At 28.7% G+C, this 22,037-nt stretch overlaps 1 protein-coding gene across 1 annotated transcript in view; it reads right to left on the reverse strand.

Annotated features, from left to right (window-relative positions):
* Positions 1 to 22,037, reverse strand: part of LOC106465196 (band 4.1-like protein 4) — a 79,846-nt gene continuing 57,809 nt past the window's right edge. Inside the window, exons 8-28 of the mRNA XM_022393047.1 lie at positions 20,784 to 20,872; positions 16,981 to 17,044; positions 16,125 to 16,216; positions 15,214 to 15,285; positions 13,851 to 13,969; positions 12,852 to 12,936; positions 12,413 to 12,514; positions 12,053 to 12,178; positions 11,764 to 11,868; positions 11,196 to 11,273; positions 10,432 to 10,515; positions 9,166 to 9,210; positions 8,064 to 8,129; positions 7,532 to 7,600; positions 5,578 to 5,646; positions 4,678 to 4,758; positions 3,044 to 3,259; positions 2,396 to 2,516; positions 1,153 to 1,235; positions 578 to 683; positions 1 to 310 (exon numbers count right to left, since the gene is read on the reverse strand). Coding sequence (XP_022248755.1) covers positions 188 to 310; positions 578 to 683; positions 1,153 to 1,235; positions 2,396 to 2,516; positions 3,044 to 3,259; positions 4,678 to 4,758; positions 5,578 to 5,646; positions 7,532 to 7,600; positions 8,064 to 8,129; positions 9,166 to 9,210; positions 10,432 to 10,515; positions 11,196 to 11,273; positions 11,764 to 11,868; positions 12,053 to 12,178; positions 12,413 to 12,514; positions 12,852 to 12,936; positions 13,851 to 13,969; positions 15,214 to 15,285; positions 16,125 to 16,216; positions 16,981 to 17,044; positions 20,784 to 20,872 — 1,995 coding nt within the window. The 3' untranslated portion in view covers positions 1 to 187. The remainder of the gene's footprint in view (positions 311 to 577; positions 684 to 1,152; positions 1,236 to 2,395; positions 2,517 to 3,043; positions 3,260 to 4,677; positions 4,759 to 5,577; positions 5,647 to 7,531; positions 7,601 to 8,063; positions 8,130 to 9,165; positions 9,211 to 10,431; positions 10,516 to 11,195; positions 11,274 to 11,763; positions 11,869 to 12,052; positions 12,179 to 12,412; positions 12,515 to 12,851; positions 12,937 to 13,850; positions 13,970 to 15,213; positions 15,286 to 16,124; positions 16,217 to 16,980; positions 17,045 to 20,783; positions 20,873 to 22,037) is intronic.

A 22,037-nucleotide genomic window follows, 5' to 3' on the forward strand; every position in this document is an offset into this window, starting at 1 on the left:
ATTAATCCATACATTATCTTCTTCATTAAGCAAGAAAAAACATCTTTGTTTATATTTGTAATTTATTATTTGCTCTCAATAAATTTTGTGACAGGTAAGTAAATATTCAATATTTATTTCATTAACACAGATAAATAAAACAGCATAAAAAAAAGAATAAAATTTTTGCTTCCTAGACAAGATTTTGTTAGAGTTCTGTGCTCATTTCCAGGTTATTTTCTGACTGTAACTCTCCCCCATTTGTGGGTTTTGAGAGTTCATTGGCTATTTTTGAGCTTCCTGGATTACATGTATTAGACTGGGAAAAAGACTGGAAGAGAAAAAAAATTAAGTCTTCTCAAAACTATAATTATAAATTAAATAAGTATACGTTTTTAAGTATAGATTGTTTTCTACAAAATACTTTTATATTGAATTCTTGACCTTAAGTTTTTGTTAGAACAAAACGAACTTTCGAAATATATTGCATTTATCTTTTCTACAAATAAACTTCAATTTTATGCAAAATTTTACTACAGTAAGTTGTCCTCATTGAACGATAGATATAAGTAAAAATATCGACACAGATCAGACTTACCTTACCAGCAACAGACTTTCCCGATGTTTGAAAAGTCACTAGTGGAGAAAGAGATGCTGTCGTGTGGTTTATTTTTCCATTAATATACATGGTTCCATTAGATGTTCTATAAGTAAAAAAATTGATCTTTCTATACAGAAAATCAACATATATTTCCACAAAATGTATTATGCATGAAAGGAACAAATATAAACAGAATATAGAATAGCATGGTATTAATGAACTTAATAATATTTTAAAGTAAATTGTTTGAACATTGTGTAAGTAAGCTACCATTTTTTAAGCAATTCCTTCTTTCAAGGTTCAAGATGTACACAGTTTACGATGTATAAATATAACATCTTCTGAGTAGTATGCCAATTTTACTAACAAGTTGAACTGTTTCACAAAAAAGCTTGAAGTTTGTAAACATTTATTAGCAAAGTACCATTGATCTGGTGCTGTCTTCCAACATTATTTTATTTCAACAAATACTTATAAATTTTATTCTTAACCAATATCTGAAAAATGAAACACTATCAGTTTTCCATATGATCTCTGAAAAGTGTGATATTGTCTACAGAGAAACCACTTACCTCAAACATTGTAACTTTGTTTGACTACCATTATCACTGGTTTCAGGTCGTAAACTGTTGCCATTGGATTTTATGTCCAAGGACTGCCAAAAATGAAGATTTTATTTAGTGATTCTTACATGGCAGGTGCAATATTATTAACTTAATCTAAAAAAAATGATCAATATAAGGCTATTTGAAAACAACTTTTTAATTCCTGAAAAATACAATTTTTGAATCCATTTTTCTTTTACTTAAATTATTAAAAGTATTGTTGGTATAAGCTCAAAGTTTAAAAAATCAACCAAATGTTACCAGCTAAAATACTGATGATGACATGATTAGCAAAACCTTAATAATGAAGGTGTAAAAAAATATTTTAGTGTTAACTAATAAAAGATATTAAGTTAGAGACAGTAATTCTAATTGTTTAATTTAACTGGTACAAACCTCTCGTACAAAAAAAAGTTGTGAAAATTATGCTGATCTAAACCCTAGATGTGGAAATAATGTGTTGGCTAGTATAATTCACTGTCAATCAGGTATTTAACGTTTATATTTAATTCATAATCTTTAACTCTTTGTTACCAAATTAGGGTACTTTATTACATATTACTATAGAACATTAGAATAAATAATAATTGTAAATAACTCTAAATTACTAATACATGTTCAATATATACCATATAAACAGTGGACACACACATATATATATAGTTTTTGTTTTTGTTAAGCACAAAGCTACACAATGGGCTGCCTGTGCTGTGCTCACCAAGTTATAAGCCTTCAGACTTACCACTGAGGGTGAGGGTATATATAGTTGTAAATATGATTGTTCAATATGTACATTTTCTGATTTTAAGAACATATTTTACTATAATTAGCATGCAAATATTCATTTTTAGTGCTATTTCAGAAAGCAGTAGTGGGTTTTTTAAGTATTTTACCAAAAATATTATAGCAAGCATTTTGAAAAACCTTGGTTGACTTTCCTCACAATCAGATACTACTTATATGAAATCAGAAAAACATGCATATATGTATAAATAAATTTAAAAAAACATTAATTTCAAAGCTAAAAGTAACTAAATTTGTAGGTTTAACTTAAACAATAGATTATAAGTACAAGTGAAATTTGTGTGTGCCTACTGACACGAAATCACATCAGAATTACAAATGGGCTTATTCTTGCTCAAAGACATTTCTTTGATATATCATATAAGATTTACAATTTGTAGGTGATATAATAGAATATATGTCATACCTGATTTTGAAGAAATGGGTGATTAATTTTGGGTGGAATCAACCGAGCCTGAACAAATCCTCTACTACTGTGAATCATGGATGTATTTGATGTTCCAGGTAATGGCATTGACAAGTTATGTCTGTGGTGTAAGCATTAATAAAACACGGAAAAGAGTAACATGAGAAATTTTATTAGACCTATTTATGTTAGTCTAAAGGTAATTTTCTATCTATTGGTGTATGTTATTAAAACTATAGAAATTCAAATAATTTTAATAAATGCATATATTTATTGCTCAAAGTTAAAAAAAACTTTTTTTTTTCAAACATTCTTTTGGTAATACCAAAAAAACCATCTTTAGTTATGGATATTTAAAAATTATTTCATATTCCATCATCAACATTAAAAACCTCAAAATGTTAGATCAGAATATTCTATCTGCAAAAAAACATTAGCTATTAAGTGATTAGTTTCTTTTTTCATCATTTGGAATTTTTTTTATAAGTTTCAAATTGTTTTTTTTTATTGATGATTGTAATCTATAAAAATTTAAATATTAAGTTGCCAAAGCTACATTTTGAACATACAAGTTTAATGCAGTCTTATAAAAATTAACTGTTCAAAGTAATCTCAATTCATGTTTCTAAAGAATACTCTAGCCAATACCTGTATACATTACTAGGGAGGCTAGAACCATGTTTACTCTTGTTGTCTGAGATCCTAGTATCGTTTAGTTGAGTTGTCATGGCAAAACCACCATCTGTATGTGTGGGCATCTGAGACTTTTCCTGTAATACAGATCCACCTTCTGTATAAGGAGGAGGAGGTGGACTATCAGCGTCTTCTGCCGACACCCTGCTTTTTAACTGTTCTGAAGAGTTCCTGGAAATATAGATTAAGAGTGATTTATGTTTCATGCATAAGCTTTTTACATCACACAGCATTTGTTTTTGGATGTTTGCACCAAGCTACATGAGGACTATCTGCATTACCTGCCCTAAGTTTGAATTGATAGCCAACAGAATCTACCACAAATTCTTGGTCTACTTTAATTGAATAGTGGGATATGATTGGTGCTCTTATAATGCACCCATATCCCAAAAGCACAGACTGCCTTTTTTTCAGCAATGGGACGTAAAGTGTATGAATAACACTAACCTGTCCCATTATCTTGTAGAAAATCATATAATATCATTTACATTATAAATATAAAGTATATTTAGTTCCTCTATATCTATATCAAAAGATTTAATGAAGACCTACACTTTGTGCAAAAACTGTAAATCAAAACAACATTCATTTAACAAAAGTTTACATTTCTCAAATTATATTTATTAGCAGACTTTTTAATTACTTATAAAATACACGTTGTTAAAATGTCATACCTTATTCTTGAATTTTGTCTCAACAAATAATTGAACAAATCGTATCATATTCTAATATAAAGATATGAAACATTTATAAAATAAATAAAGCGTTATATTTGAGGTGAGTAGATATGAATTAATATAACCTTGTTATTTTTCAAACTAAGATTATGGCGTATACTTTAGTATGTAAGAAAGAATGCTGAACCAGATACATAATCAATTAGGCACACATTTTGGAAATCTATTCCTTTCCAACTATTCTCACTTATCTATCATCTTACCACATTATGGTCAGGAGCAGGAAGTTTGATTGAAATGTAATGGATTGTTATAGCAAACAAAGTATATTGAATAAACTGTGTTTATAATATTTAAGGCTTAATTTTGTATCCAAATGTGAACATAAACTTCTCTCTTGCGGACAAACTTAATATCTTTGTTTTACTTATAGTTTGTAAGATTTAAGTATAATATCAACACAGTTTTGTTTTTGTTGTTAAAGCACAAAGCTACACAATGGGCTGTATGTGATCTGCCCACTGTAGGTATCAAAACTCAATTTTGAGTGTTATAAGTCCTCAGACTTACCACTGAGCCTACAGGGGTATTCAGTTTTAAGTATCTAGAAAATTAATACTTACCTGGGAAAAGTTATCTAACACAATTTTTCCAACAGGTATATTTGTATTCATGGCCAGTCAGCAGTACCCTATGACCCACCATACTATGCTAAAGGATTAACTGTCCTTCTTATGATGTACCCACAGCTTAAAGTGCAGGAAATATTTTATAGTATCACACAGACTTGAACACAGCTCACCAGCTCTGAAATCCAGAGCTCTGCTACAGGGCCAAACCCGGCCGCAGCAGCTATACATGTGATTTCAACATGAAGTTCATTTCTACAATTAGTACAGGATTTATACTTACTTTAATGGCAATTTGGCAACTCGACAGTAAGCTTGACCAGTTGTAGGTGAATAGCGAATCTTGACCAATCTACTGTCAGTTCTGCAAAGCAATTAAGGACAGCAAAAAAACAGTAAAACATATGTTACAAAATTACAAACATACGTTACATACAGATATTTATTATATCTTTCATTATTAAATTGAAAGATAAAACAACTTACATGTCTTTATAAAAATACAATATACATAATTATATGAATATATGATGTAGAAAATGTTGTTTTCAATTTCAAGCACAGATAGCAGTAAAAATTGATAAACATAAAATATACTTTCATGTAAGGCTTAGTAGTGTACTACAAATAATGAAAAGAAGGTCATGTTTCAAGAATTCATAATGTGTACTAGCTATTTGGTTTTAACTAGCCATATTTGTACTAAAGCCATGGATAAAAACCTCTTTGATCAGAATTACACGTGATGTTACAGAGAAACACTATAGTTAAGTGTATATTCAGTAGGAAGGTAAAATATGATTATCTCTTTTATAGTGGTGTGAGGTAAAATATGATTATCTCTTTTTACAGTGGTGTGAGGTAAAATATGATTATCTCTTTTATAGTGGTGTGAGGTAAAAAGAGACTGAAACTAAAAGCTGATCATGTAAAACAAAGTTTTTCAATGTTGTCATATGTTTGTTGTTAAGCACAAAGCTACACAATGGGCTGTCCCTGCTCTGACCACTGCATCAAAACCCAATTTTTAGCATTATAAGCCCACTGAGCCACTTGGGGGGTATGTAATTTTCATATATAAAAGTTTATACATAAATTTCAGAAACGTCTAAATTTTTTGAAATCAATATATCTTACAACTTTTGTTTAGGAAATGTTAGAAGTTAGGCTAAAGACTACTTACTCGACCTTGGTATACTTAATGTCTCGTTTTTCTTCCTCCGTCAAATTATCAGGATCAATCAATGAATATCTAAAACAGAGCCATTTCAAAAAGCATAATTTAAATAAATGCTTCACTTCTATTGCAAAACTATTTATGAGAACACACAATAAAAAAATTATCTTACAAGATGTTTAATAAAGAACATTCATCTGTACAAAATGTTTGCACAACATCCCTATAATTGTTACTTCGAAATGCAAGTAAAAACAGTTTTATATGTAAATAAATATAAAAACATGTAACAATTTCCTACTTAAAAAGAGATAGAAACACTAAGTTTCACAGAGTAGAATATGATGTTTATTAATCTAGATAGATTGACAACAGCTATTGTAATGTTTCCCTATATATCTATATAGATCTGAAACCCTTTCCAATCTTTCCAGGTTGGTGCTCCAACTATTTAAGATGTTAAATACTGCTGTTTTCACATTATAAGATCATTTAAACAGAAATTTGTAAAGCTTGTTTCTTACATCCACTGGCATTTAAAACTCTGAATTTATTTGTTATCATGGTATTATATACCAAGACTAAGTTTTAGTAGAAACTGTTAATAATGGTATACTGCCCTACAACATAAGCTATACAAATTTACAATACTAATTGTCAGTATGGGCATATTTTCCTATGACAGAAGCTATACAGAGTGACATTACTAACTGTTAATAATGGCATACTATCCTATCACAGAAACTATACAAAGTGATATTACTAATTATCAATATTGACATATTGCCCTATGAGAAGCTATAAAGAGTGGTATTACTAATCATTAATAATGGCATACAACCCTATGACATTCTGCACTATGACAGCAACTATACAGAGTGACATAGTATATTATATACTAGTTGTTAATAATGGCATATTGTCCTATAATGGAAGATACACAACGTGAGATTATTAAATGTCAATAATGGAATACCAACTTATGATGGTAGCTATACAGGTGAGATTATCAACTGTTAATAATGGAATACAAACCTATAATGGAAACTATACAACATGATATTATCAACTGTTAATAATGGAATACAAACCTATAATGGAAACTATACAACATGAGATTATCAACTGTTAATAATGGACTACTTCCCTCTGATGAAAGTTTGTAAATCAGTAAGCATACCTAGTAATAAGAAAATGATTTTCTCGGCAAGAATTCTTACTTGGTTATGTAAATACTAAAAAGTTCTAATGTCAAACATATGATGATTTGATAAAAATACATTCAATTTATTTTCAAAGAAATAGCTACTATTCTTTTATAAATAAAAACTCTAGAGCACGTCTAAACCTTATTATTATTTTTAAGTTGGTTCATCTTCAAAGTGATGTTTCTGAAGTTAATACTTTCTCAATGTGTTAAGTTCATCAGATAACCCTTTCTTGTTTACTAGTGATGTATCTTAAGTTTAACACTTACTCAATGTGTTAAGTTCATCAGATAACCCTTTCTTGTTTACTAGTGATGTTTCTTAAGTTTAACACTTACTCAATGTGTTAAGTTCATCAGATAACCCTTTCTTGTTTACTAGTGATGTATCTTAAGTTTAACACTTACTCAATGTGTTAAGTTCATCAAATAACCCTTTCTTGTGTACTAGTGATGTTTCTTAAGTTTAACACTTACTTAATGTGTTAAGTTTATCAGATAACCCTTTCTTGTTTACTAGTGATGTTTCTTAAGTTTAACACTTACTCAATGTGTTAAGTTCATCAGATAACCCTTTCTTGTGTACTAGTGATGTTTCTTAAGTTTAACACTTACTTAATGTGTTAAGTTCATCAGATAACCCTTTCTTGTTTACTACTGACATTTCTTAAGTTTAACACTTACTTAATGTGTTAAGTTCATCAGATAACCCTTTCTTGTTTACTACTGACATTTCTTAAGTTTAACACTTACTCAATGTGCTTTTTAAGTTCACCAGATAATCCCTTCTTGTTTTCTGGAGATTTTGACCTTGACCTGTGTCTACATCATATAGAAGATTATATTCATTTACATGTACATTTTCTTCTTGATCACTTCTAGTGAAAGTATATGAATAAATAAATTTATACAAAAAAAAACAGATGTTTATTGTATAAACATCAACACAATGTTATTTAAAAATGTAATATAACATGCTAATTTTACATATTCCTTAGAGAATACAGTGCAGAATAATAGTTTTCTATAAAACAGGAATAACACATATTATTATATTATTATTTACACAAAGATTTTTTTATCAGCTTTCATTTAATATTTTTGTTTGCAATATGAAAATCACTAAACTGAACATAAAGTGAAAATGTTCACCATGAAACAAAAACAAGCAAATGTACTATAAGTACTAATCCAAGTCAAGTAATGTTTAATAGTTTTTTGAATAAAAAATGTTATTTTATATTCAAAATGATTTGTTACAGACTTTTAAAGGTGTAAATATTACCGTCTGTGCTTTTTCTTCTGAAGAAAAGTTGCTTCAGATTCTGTTTCCATTCCAGAGTTGTGATAGCTAAGAAAGGGTATTAATATTTTAGTTTTTCTTATGCTGGTTAATAAATAATCTAGCTCTACATGAACATCTTGCCCAAATCAGAAGAGCCATTACTGATTACAGTTGTTGCCTGAGTCAAAATGACTATTACTAATTATAGCTGTTGCCTGAGTCAGAATGGCCATTAATGATATATTGTACAAGTTGTTATTTACTCAGAAAGACTGTGACAAATAACATATAGAAGATACAGAAGAATATGATTAGCTGAACAATAAATGAATCAAAAAGACAGATAATTATACTGAACAATCAAAGTACACAAAACCTTATTATGAACTGTACATTCTTTACATTAAACTTACTTATTGTAAACAATCATTTAAACATGTAAAAACTATCAAAGTCAGGAAAGAAAAGAAAAGTTCCAACAATCAGGTAAGTCAAATCATATCATTAATTTATCTAGAACTGACTATGAAAATCAATTTATATATACACATACATATATGTATATAAATATATTTAAAGAAAGCTACCGAACTTATACCAAAGCCGGTCATTAAATGAAGACATGAAAGGGATGGAAGTGCTACAGAAGAGAAAAAACTACACACAAGACAAAGCAGGCCTTCTCCAGTATCTATAAACTCACATAAAAATAACCTGATTGATATGGAATAATTTTTATTTTTTGAATATCATTAAAAAACATTTTCCACATTAAAATTGTTTTTAACAAGTACGTTTGTACTGAGACATCATGTTTCCGAGGAAACGCTATGATATGAAGCATTACAAATACCAAACTAATTCAACTGAATTATTCAGAACTAAAACTGTCAAATAGGGAAAATGAATAACCATACATTAATGCTTCATATTCAAACTCAAAGTGACAAATCAATATAATAAACACAACACTATTTAAAAACTTTGAAACCACAAAACCGAAAAAATAATCTTCATATATACTTCCTCTGAATTTTAAGACTTTCACACTTACTTTCTGCAACTCAAAATATTATAAGACAGAAAAAAGTGAAAGACTTACCCACTTTTTCTACTTGACAAATCTCGCACAACAGCATTTTGTGGCCTAAGTTAAAAAAAAGTTTCTATATACTAACTTAATGACAAACTATACCTACTAACAACAAAAACAACTGAATATAATTATAAGCCTCTCAATGGCTCAGTGGTAAATCTGCAGAGTTATGATTCTAAAAATCAGGTTTCAATATTTGTGGTGGACAGAACACATAGCCCATTGTATAGCTTTATGCTTAACAGCAACCAACTTATTAATAAAAATGTATGTATAAGATTATATTACTTAAGAATTAATCTAAAAAAAAATAAAACTGTTTTTGTTTTGTTTTAGCACAAAGCTACACAATAGGTTATTCGCATTCTGTCCACCACAGTGAAACAAATCCCAGATATTAGTGTGGTAGGTCTGTAAACATACCAGTGATTCAACTGGGGACAATTCATCTGTTACTTTAAATATTAATATTTTATTATGCTTGTTCAAGTTTAAGTAAAATATAAATCAAGTGTAGTTTATAAGAAAATGTAAGAATTCTCAACAAAATGAAGCAAAACTTATCATAAATAAAAGTTTTTTCTATTTAGTAGATAAATTTAATAATTATATTTTTCAAACTCTAGATTCTTTACCAGATTTAACAGGACATTTTATTTTCAATGTTTAATAAATTACAAAACACAGAGAACTGATTTTTCAGAAGATGTAGCACAGCAATATTATCTGATTTCATCATATTCTTCTTGAAATTTGTCTTCAAAGTAACATTTGAAATGTAAACATTTCGACATATAAGGAACATTTTTTAAAATGTCTTTATGCAACATTTCATTACTATTTATTTAGAATTTTAAAAAAGCTAAACGAAACACAAAATAATAAAGCCACATTCAAGAAACACGTTCAAATATTTTACCAAACGATATAAAAAAATAACTGGTTACTAGAAGCTGATTGGATTGATGTAAATATTCTCAAAATGTTTTCGATCACAACTGTTTTATCTGAATTTCTTTAATAAATTCTCAAGGATAAATTTTTATCCATTTCAAATGAACAGATGATTCATTAATAAGCTTAAAAGTTCAAATAAATAAAAACATGCTTTTAAAAAAACAATATAAAAACTCTTCTCTTTCATGAGCATGATTTTTCAAATTTGCAATTTTAAATAATCTCCTAATAATTTAACCTATCTAGTCCAGAAACATAAAATTATTACTTTATACAAAGGATCATTTTTACCAGAAAGAAAGCGATTCTACTTACTTGAAACAGTTATTCTCCAGTTGCTGTTGCTGCACCACTCTCCACTGGGCCTCAGAATCAACCAGTTCATACGTGCTTCCTGACCTAGAATAAAAGTGTATAGTGAATTTTATACATAAACATTTCTACTTCAATATTTGATACTAAATGTCGGAAATTTTTTATAATACAAAAACAAAGAAAAAAAAAATGTTTTTTTTTTTATACGAAATTAAGTGTATAGAAAATAGAATACAACTTATGTAATATTGACTATAATTTCGAATTTCAAAAATGGGATTTCACGAAAAGTGGCAGCTGTGTGTAAACAGTAGAAATCTGTTGTACATAAAAAATCATGTGTGTTAATATAGTTTTTGTGCTAAAGATATGCTTATGAAATTACAAAGTCAGTTTGACTCAGACTCTGAGAAGTTGGAGTGTAAAGTGACGTTCATGTGAAGAATAAAAATACTTTTATCCATTGTACAGCTTGCAATTGAACTGCATTTGCATAGCTTCTACAATCACCTAAGTGGATCTCTAAAGTTTATTTCAGTATCCTTCAATAACGTATTTGGTATTTTCTCTACTCTAACGTGAAATCTGCTGTAAGGTAACATGAAATGTTGATAACTCTTACATCAAATGTGTAATACCATGTTTGTGGTGTATAATAATTTTTTGTTATCTACTCAGGAATGTTCACTTGTAAGTGACATCCCATAAACTTACAGTAATATAAATAAGTATAAAATTTGCTATTCACAGAAACCATGACTCACTTGCTTCTCCTGTGGTGTTTTTTATGTTTTCTACGACTTTCTGATTCACTACCACTAGTAGCATCTCTATGATGTGATCTAAGAAACACAAATTAAAAGCATCAATATTAAACAACTAGTTTTAAAAATATTGTCATAACAAAAAATTAACAAAACCTGATCTTCTGAGCTTTATTGCTGGAAATGTTGTTGAATAGATTAGAATGTGACTAGGTAATGTAAGCCATATATTACTAAGAAAGAAATAACCCAAATATTCTCTTACATTATTATTTAACACAGCATGTCTTTATTTCTTAAAATAAAACAGACAACATCCAATTAAGAGAGATATCTCCATTAAAGCTAGTACTTCTTGGAGATGTTGGATTCTCTGGAAGACTTTAACCCTTACTTATAACTCACCTTCTATTGGAGCAGCTACTTCTTGAAGACATTAAGGATTTGGACCCTCTGGAAGACTTTGATATCTATTTCTAACTCACCATTTATTACTTTAGAGCTGCTATTTCTTAGAGACTTTGAACTTTGAACCTCTGTAAGATCTTGAAATTTATCTTTAACTCACCTTCTATTAGAGCTGCTATTTTTTGAAGACTTTGAGGTTTTGGACCCTCTGGAAGACTTTGACACCTCACTGTCATTATCTGAACTCTTTCTGCTACGGTGATGCCTTTATATATATAAAAATATATCATTACCAAATCAGTTAAATGATGTGTAATATTTTTAAAAAGTGAAGCTTAATCACTACTGAGATAAGTGGTAAGTATTATTTTATTATATTGAAGATCTCTCCTGTTTTGATAACTTAGTACTTTGTGTAAATAACATTTAAAATGTTAAAATATACTCACCGTCGTCTTCTGGAATCGCAACTACTGTCACTCTCTATAGAGGCTGATCGCTGATGAAGGTGAATGCGAGAAGAAGCACTTTTCACTGATCGGGGAGATGGATTGGTGGAGTTTGAATATAGACCCCTAGAAACAAACATAGACTTTGTTATGCCAATTAATCGAGCTAAGGGGGTGTGTGTGAACTACTAACAAGTAACAAAGTTGAATTGGTTCAAAATCTGCTAAAACATTCATCTCATGAACATTTGTCCAACTTTGAAAATAAGTTTAATCTGATAGGAAGTAACTATTCAGGCTGCACATTAAAATGTATTGAAATATCATCAAAGCCTAGTCTACTTAGAAACACCATCTCACCTATGTTTACTATCTTCCCAAGGGACAGACCGTGCACTGTGAGGAGAATCAGAGAATGGCAAAGCAGAAGGAACAGATGTTGATCTGTACATGGATGTTAAGCTGCAAAGATAAAGATATTTTTTATTTGTTATTTTTTATATTCCAGTAGATCATGGTTCAAAAACAACAACAAATGATAAAATGGTCCCAATGTTTGGAAAAAGGGGCAGAACATTCCCAAATTCCTTTCCCCTATAAAAAACTTCGCATACATATATTGTGAATGTATGCATAATCCAACAATTATATGACACAAAGAGAAAAACATATGGGGTATAAATACAATATATATACATTTCCTGCGTACATCTTGCATTCGTCAAAGATATAATATATGTAATCCAAAGTTAGAGTCAATTATTAAACAATATTTAAACTATTTTGAAATTTTACTTACGGGTTGACTGCTTGAGGGATGGAGATATTTGACCTGTTTTCTATAAGGCTGTTTTCATACAATTCTTCTTTCATATGACTGCCAGCTGAATAAATAAAAAATTATGTAAATCTTGATGAAAGTGTAGAAATCATTTAACAATATCTTCCATATTAAGCTCTCTATATTATCAAAGTATTCTTAATACAGGAGATTGTTAGCACTTTGCTGGCATTAAATGTTTCTAGTTGAATCTTAAAATTGAGAAATAATATTTACAACTAAGAAAAGTATTCATTCTAAGAATTACTGAAGAGGAATACCTAAAAACGACCCAAAAATGATAAGGAATTTCACAGTTTCATTGTTCAAAGGTTTTAATAACTCTTCTTTCAAAGACAAATTTGACTTACAAATGTATTGAAATTGAATACAATAAGTTGTTAGGTTTATATATTTAACTGTAATACAATAATAAATTTGTCAGGTTTATATCTTTAACTGCAATATGATAATAAGGTTGTCAGGTTTATATGGTTTAACTGTGACATAATAATAACGTTGTCAAGTTAACTGTGCAAAAAAAATTTCAAAACTTCTAGTGACTTCAAAAAATGCTTGAAAATATTTTTTTTTGCATTATCAAAATGCTGGTAACAATACGGTAAACGTTTTTTTGGCTACTTGTCAAAACTTGGTTCCAAGTCTACAATTACCTTCAGTGAGAGTAGTAAGGGTTAATTTTTTGCTGTATTATTTAGAATGGTAACACTTACCTTTCTATCTCTGTGTTGAATATCTTATGTAGGATAGAAATAGTTACTCAATAATATATCATATTTAGCTTTTACACAATTTGTACTTACACAATATACAAATTAGTCACCTGTTAGTGCAAATGTAAATCACAATATTTGATTGGCTAATATTTACAAAAATACATTTATATTCTAATGTGATTCATAACACATAATTTGGAACCTTTTTCAATGATGGAAAAATGGAATTTAAAATTCTCACCATCTGCACCATCTGGTTGACCTAGCCGCTTCTGAAAACGTCTAATTGGGACTCGGGTTATTGTTGGTGGTGGTCTATTTTGTTTTAGGTCTAACTGCATCTGTTTCTGCGTTCTACTGCTGTTAGTAAAAGAAAATAGCATTAATAGATGTTAAGCAGGTGTTTTAAGTCAAATCAAATTATAAAATAAATTGTTAAAACATGAAGCTATAATGTTCAATGTTGTATGACAAAATCAGATTTTGTTAATTTTTCTGTATAAAGAGTGTTATATGGAGCCAAGTTGACCAAAAATTTAAGAAGTTGTTCATGAAAAACTAAAAGTTTGTTAATAAGCAGAAACCAACACAATAGGTTCATTACAAGTATCAAAACCTGGTTTATAAGAAAACTAAAAGAATTTACCAACTACATAACATTTCACTTTTTTTCTTCAATATGATTTTGATGAAACACAAACACAAATCAGTAATTTTTACTGAATTTGTTTTTAGAATTGTACACCTACCACCTTTTGTTCTATGTAATTATTTGAGCATTAACTGAGAATCATGTATTAAGCAAATGTTTTGAATATCACACAGTAAAATGAACAATAATAACAGAAAACACTGGAGCTTAACATTTTATAATTTTTTTTTTACAATTCCAGTGAAATAAAAGGGATGGTTACTAGTTTTGTCATTTCTGTAATTCACACAGACATATGGGTATTATAGTAGACTAATTCCAACCTTACAACTCTCATGAAAACTGTAACTTGATTTAAGACAGGTTAACAGACACACACTCACAGAGTTCCATGAAGGGGAAAAAATGGAAGTGAATAGGTAGTTTTGATCTTTATTAAAATGAAAAGAAAGATTTTTATACTAAACATTTTTAGATTTCAAATGGAGATGTTTAGTAAAATGATATGGAAAAAAAATCAGCAAAAATTATTAATGAAAAGCAGCTACAACTACAATTTAGTTTATTTGTGAGCAATATTTAAAGTGTATAAAAATTAAGAAACCGTTAAGGATGCACTTTGAAAAATTTGTTAAAGTTTAATATTACTGTTTAAAAAAGTGTTATATTAGCTGAGAAACATAAAATTCATAAAATGATGTATCTGTCATATAACTTGTTTTTAAGTATGAAAAACAGGAATGGTGAACTAATAAATCCCTAGATCTGTGACATGATCTCTCTTTAAATATGCAAAATAGAGAAGTTGATATAATAAATTGCACTATCTGTGATATAATCTGACCTTAAATCTTAAAAGCAGAAACCACATGAAGAAATGTTTACTACTCATACACACACACACACACATATATATATATATAATAAACTTATAGCATTTAATGAAACCTACCTGTATCGAAATCTTGAACTCAAACTAAACATTTTTCCTGAACCTCCTGGAACCTCCCATACTTGAGTTAGCCTGATTAGTTAAAATAATATCATTACTAACTGTTTTTAAACGTTCAATATCTTCTCATCTCCTCATTATTTTAAATATATTTCATATGTTTTAGTTTTTGTCCTTCCTCAGCAAGCTGTGACTGTTTCAGCAAAACACTATTGTGATATTAGAAAATATACAGGAATTGAAGTTGTTATTTAACAAACAATAATAATGATCTGATTCTGTAGAAGGGTGGACTTGTTAACATTTTGCTTGGGGTACTCTACAATAACTTATCCATTACACTCAGATGTCTTTTAGTGTTGAAATTCTATTTGTTTGTTTCAATATTAAACTTTTAAACTCAAGAACAAATCAACCAGTAGTTTAATGATAAGCCCTGTCAATAGGATTATACGAAAGATTTAACATGACAGCTGTGGTGACTAATTTCAAGTTTGTCAATTCAATGCATCATTAACTTGATATGTTAATTAAGTACAACCTTTTATTTGTTGTTCCCTATCAGGAGAACTGTATATAAATTACTGGTTAAATGTTGTGTCATTTTTCTTTGGTTTATATTATCAGCATATCATATAAATCTTTGTTTGGACTTATAAGTTTTTGTTAAAAATGACCTCATAAAGCAGTCCTCTAGAAAGTATGTGATGACTTAAGAAGAGTTTTATGAAGTTATAAATTGTTATCTAAGTTTTAATTCATTCAAATAAGCTAGAACCAAGAAAAAGAATAAAAAAAATGATATAGGAGAATTAACTTTATTATGTTAATGTTTAGAAAAGTTGTTTGTTTAAGCAATATGGTTACAAGGGTGAGGTTAGGTGAAAAAATTTTTTGTTGTGAACAATCACCTGAAGAAAGCATGATGTTCAACACAACACTTCCACAAATGTTTGCAAGCCTGTTTACTGGGAAGTTCAAATCCATATGTGTTTTCATCATTCTACAAAAACAAACTATAATTTAATTACATACAGATAAATAATGCATATAATTAGTACAAACAGCTATGTTAATTTTACTTTAACTGAAACATAAAAAGAAAATAATGCTGTATCTAACTGACACGTAAAAGAAGTTATATTTTATTCATTTATATACACACACAATACATTATGATGCATATTGTTGAAGAAAAAAAGTTATTTTATCAATTTTTCAGAAAACCAAACACTGAACACTAAACATGAAAATAAAAAGTAAATAAACAATAACAAATTCATATACAAAACTCAAACACACACACATATTTAAACAAACAAACAATATTTAAAAAATTACATGTACCTGATGATGACAAAACCTTGTTGAAACATTGTACATTTGCTGCTATGTTAAACTTATATTAAAGTTTTTCTTCATTACCCATTCAAGCCGTCTCCAACCATTATTAAACATTCATTATGTAAAGACATCTGCATTATGCTTTTCTAAGTTCTCCAATACATTCTTTGAACAAGGTATCCCATAATACAACTTTAAAAGGAATATCATTTGATGAATTTATATCAAAACCTTATCAATGTTACTCACGGAAACACAGTCACAAAGATATGCCCATAAAGACCAATCATACTGAATGTACTTTTCTCCCATTTTAAAGGTGTCTACAAATGAACATACACAGTAGTTTACAAAAAAATGGTTCAGGGTACAGTTATACAGTTAATTACACCATGATAAAAAAAAGTTGATTTCTGTACTTACATTTTTATCCCTAATTCTCAACATGAAATATTTCCCCTTGAAGTAGACCTTTGTTATCCTAGGCCTAGTTGTTGGAAAACAAACAAACGAGATTTATAGTACAACTATTAACATCGTGTGACATAGTCCTTTATTATCCTAGGCAATTTGTTGAAAAATAAACCAGATTTATAATGAAATTACTAAAATTGTGTAACATAACCTTTGTTATCCTAGTTCTATTTGTTGAAAAATAATCGAGATTTATAATAAAATTACTAAAATTGTGTCATGAAGGCCTTTGCTATCCTAGGCCTAGTTGTTGGGAAAATAAACCACATTTATAGTAAGATTACTACCATTGTGTGAAATATGCCTGTGTTATTCTGGGACTATTTGTTAGAAAAATAAAAGAGATTTATAATAAAATTAATAAAATTGTGTGACATAGACCTTTGTTATCCTAGGCCTACTTGTTGTAAAAATAAACGAGAATTATAGTAAAATTACTAAATTTGTGTCATACAGGCCTTTGTTATTCTAGGTCTACTTGTTGGGAAAAACGACAGTTATAGTTAACTTTTAAAACTGTGGGAAATACACCTTTGTTATCCTAGGCCTATTTGTTGAAAAAATAATCGAGATTTATAATAAAATTACTAAAATTGTGTTATGAAAGCCTTTGTTATCCTAGGCCTATTTGTTGGGAAAATAAACCACATTTATAGTAAAATTACTACAACTGTGTGAAATATGCCTTAGTTATCCTACGACTATTTGTTGGAATAATAAATCACATTTATAATACAATTAATAACATTATGTGACCTAGGTCTTTGTTATCCTAGGCTTATTCTTTAGAATAATAAACCACATTTAAAGTAAAATTACTAAAATTGTGTGACATATATCTATGTTATGCTAGGCCTATTTATTCGAAAAAAAAAACGAGATTTATATTAAAATTAGTAAAATTGTGTCACATAGGCCTTTGCTATCCTAGGCTTATTTGTTGAAAAAATAAACGAGATTTATAATGAAATTACTGAAATTGTGTGAAATAGGTCTTTATTATCCTATGCATATTTTTTGATAAAAAACAACAACAAGATTTATTGTAAAATTACTAAAATTCTGTGACATACACCTTTGTTATCCCTAGGCCTATATGATGGGAAAATAAACCAGGTTTATAGTACAATTACTAAAATTGTGTGAACTAGGCCTTTGTTATCCTATGCCTGTTTGCTCAATGACTACACCGCATTTATAATAAAATTACTAAAACTGAGTGACATAGACCTTTTTTATCCTAGGCCTATTTGTTAGGAAAAAAAACTACAACACAAGTGAAATTACTACAATTGTGTGAAATACGCCTTTGTTAACCTAGGCCTATTTGTTGAAAAAAATAATCGAGATTTATAATAAAATAACTAAAATTGTGTGATATAGACCTTTATTATTCTATTTATTATTTTTGTTGGAAAATAACCGAGAATTACAGTAAACTTCTAAAACTGTATGACATAGACCTTTGTTATCCTAGGACTAGTTGCTGGAAAAATAAACTCGATTTATATTAAAATTTATAAAATTGCTTTATATAGGCTTTTGATATTTTAGGCTTATTTGTTGTAAAAATAAATCAGATATATAGTAATATTACTACCATTGTGTGAAATATGCCTGTGTTATCCTATGACTATTTGTTGGAATAATAATCCACATGTATAATGAAATTACTAAAATTGTGTGACACACATCTTTGTTATTCTAGGCCTATTTGTTGGAAGAATAAACCACATTTATAACAAAATTACTAAAATTGTGTGACATATACCTTTTTTTATCCTAATATTATTTGTTGGAAACTAAACGAGATTATAATGAAATTATTAAAATCGTGGGAAATAGGTCTTTGTTATCCTAGGCCTATTTTTGATTAAAAAAACCGAGATTCATTGTAAATTTCCTAAAACTGTGTGATATAGATCTTTGTTACTTAGGCTTATTTCTTGGTAAAAACAAAAACAAAAGCAAGAGTTATAGTAAAATTACAAAAACCATGTGACATTTACCTTTGTTACTTTAGGCTTATTTGTTGGAAAAATAAACCATAATTATAGTGCAATTATTAAACGTGTATGAACTAAGCATTCGTTATCTATGCCTATTTGTTCAAAGAATACACCACATTTATAATAGAATTACTAAAATTGTGTGCCATATACTTTTGTTATTCTAGGCCTATTTATTGGGAAAATAAACCACATTTACAGTGAAATTATTAAACTTTTTGACATAGACTTTTGTTATCCTTGGCCTATTTCTTGGGAAAATAGACGAGATTTATAATGAAATTACTACAATAGAGTGACATAGACCTTTGTTATCCTAGCCCTATTTCCTGAGAAGGTAAATGAGATTTATATCAAAATTACTAAAATTGCATGATATAGGCTTTTGTTATCCTAGGCATATTTGTTGTAAAATAATCGAGATTTATAATAAAATTTATAAAATTGTGTGACATAGACCTTTGTTATCCTAGGCCTACTTGTTGTAAAAATAAACGAGATTTATAGTAAAATTACTAGAATTGTGTGACATAGATCTTTGTTATCCTAGGCCTATTTGTCGAAAAATAATCGAGATTTATAATAAAATTTATAAAGTTGTGTGACATAGACCTTTGTTATCCTAGGCCTACTTGTTGTAAAAATAAACGAGATTTATAGTAAAATTACTAAATTTGTGTCATACAGGCATTTTTTATTCTAGGTATACTTGTTGGGAAAAAAACTACAACTATAGTTAACTTTTAAAATTGTGTGAAATACGCTTTTGTTATCCTAGGCCTATTTGTTGAAAAAAATAATCGAGATTTATAGTATAATTACTAAAATTGTGTGACATGGACCTTTGTTATTCTAGGTCTGTTTATTGTAAAATAAACGAGAATTATAGTAAACTTCTAAGATTGTGTGATATAGACCTTTGTTATCCTAGGCCTATTTGTTGGGAAAATAAACCACATTTATAATAAAATTACTAAAACTGTGTGAAATATGCCTTAGTTATCCTATGACTATTTGTTGGAATAACAAATCGCATTTATAATACAATTAATAACATTATGTGACCTAGATCTTTGTTATTCTAGGCCTATTCTTTGGAAAAATAAACCACATTTATAGTAAAATTACTAACATTGCGTGAGAATTCTTATGACACTTCAGATTTAATCAACTGGTCGAAAATGAAATTTTTGATTAAAAAAATCACAGAAAACGTTTATGATTAATACAAGTATTTTTTTGTTAGCATTGAAGATACTTATGTACAATAATGATAATAAAATGACTTATGAAATTTTGTTTGATAAGTGTTGGAAAATATTTATTAGCCTGACCTCTAATCAGATGTAGTTTTTCTACATTTTACAAACTTACATTATCAGCCTAAAAATTCAGACCACTATTTTGAAATTCTTTGCGTTTAACATATATTTTGTTACTTTTGCATTTTGCATAGGATAAAATTAAGTGACTTAATGTGAAAAAAATTCAGAAGCTACAGAGAACAATATAATTATTTTCAGTTTTTTAAGTATATAACTGCATATAATAAATAAATCATTGGATACATATCAAACAACACACAGATTTGTATTTTTAGATAAAATATGTTATAACAGAAATAAGCAATAGCTGAACCAACGATGCATCATTTTAATGTCAATAAAATACAAATCATACAAGTATACGAAATAGATGATTCACTCTCTTAGTAAATGGAAGCTAAAACACGAATGCACTCACCAAAAGTAGTTTCCCACTTTGGCTTTGTTGCGGAGAACAATGACCCCACTGGGTGTGAGACCCAGAAAATATTCAGTGTTGTCCTCCCCCTTTAAGAACATGGAATAAAACCTGTCTATATCACAAAGCATTACTAAGGCAAAAACAAAGTATAAACAAATAAAACCAAGAGACCTTACATAAAGATCTCAACAAGCAAGATGAAGATAAGAACAGTTCAGTGATGGATAATATTTTAAATTATATCATATTGAAAACATACTTCTAGTATATTTTGATTAATTGATAAACACTCAAATGTTCTTTCTAGATTCAAGATAACTATCTTAAATCTACATTATGTGGGTGGTAGAATGTAAATGTGACTGATCCTCTGTTGTGTGACAACTGGCCCTTAGGGGACTGTAAAATGTAACACCAAGAAGACATAAATAGGACAAGACATACATTGATACAGACCCTCCCCACCTGGCCAAGGACCACACCTTTTCTGAAATATTTCTGCTAGTACAATTCTTAATGGCTATAATGTGTTTCTGAAAAGTAAGTGAATGGTGTAGGAATTTCTGAAAATTTGCAGTTTCATTCCAGCGCATGACACTAAAGCAAGAAACAATCATTTTTTTTAATTCTAAGCCTTTGTTTTGGTTCACTAAATAAGTCTTAGGAAATCAGATAGCTTGACCAAAGAGAGAAAAACTTGAAAACGTATTGATACATTTAAATATTCCAATCAATCCTCAAGTGCAGTAAAATATATGTTTGTACAAAAGTAAACTTGAAGTATTCCTGTATCTCTTTTTACATTTAAATAGTTTTACGTTTTTGCCTTAACATATATTTGTATGTATGCAAAATTCAACTAAATAACTAAACCTTATGAATGTTAGAAATGATTATAGCTTAATGTTTAGTTTGAAATTATCTGATCAGTAAAAATAAAATAAAACAAAGAACATTTCAAGTACTAGAGTGGCTAAAAACAATAAAAACTTCATCGTTTCTTAACACTTAGCTCAAGAACACTAAGAAAAGTCAGGTTTACTTATGCAGTCAAAGTTATAAACATTTCAGTCTTCCTATTTTGAAAGTAAATAAACAATTCATCAAAATATGATGGTACACTGAGCTTAATGTCATGTGAGTCAGTGTTGTGATTCTGCTTTACAAACCTATGCACAATCATTTAAGGTGGCACCATTTTTTCCCTGTCACCCTCCCTTTGAAATACACTAAAAATCATCTAAACAAAAT

The sequence above is a fragment of the Limulus polyphemus genome, unplaced genomic scaffold (genome assembly GCF_000517525.1).
Source record: "Limulus polyphemus unplaced genomic scaffold, Limulus_polyphemus-2.1.2 Scaffold1865, whole genome shotgun sequence".
In the NCBI taxonomy this organism is placed as follows: Eukaryota; Metazoa; Arthropoda; class Merostomata; order Xiphosura; family Limulidae; genus Limulus; species Limulus polyphemus.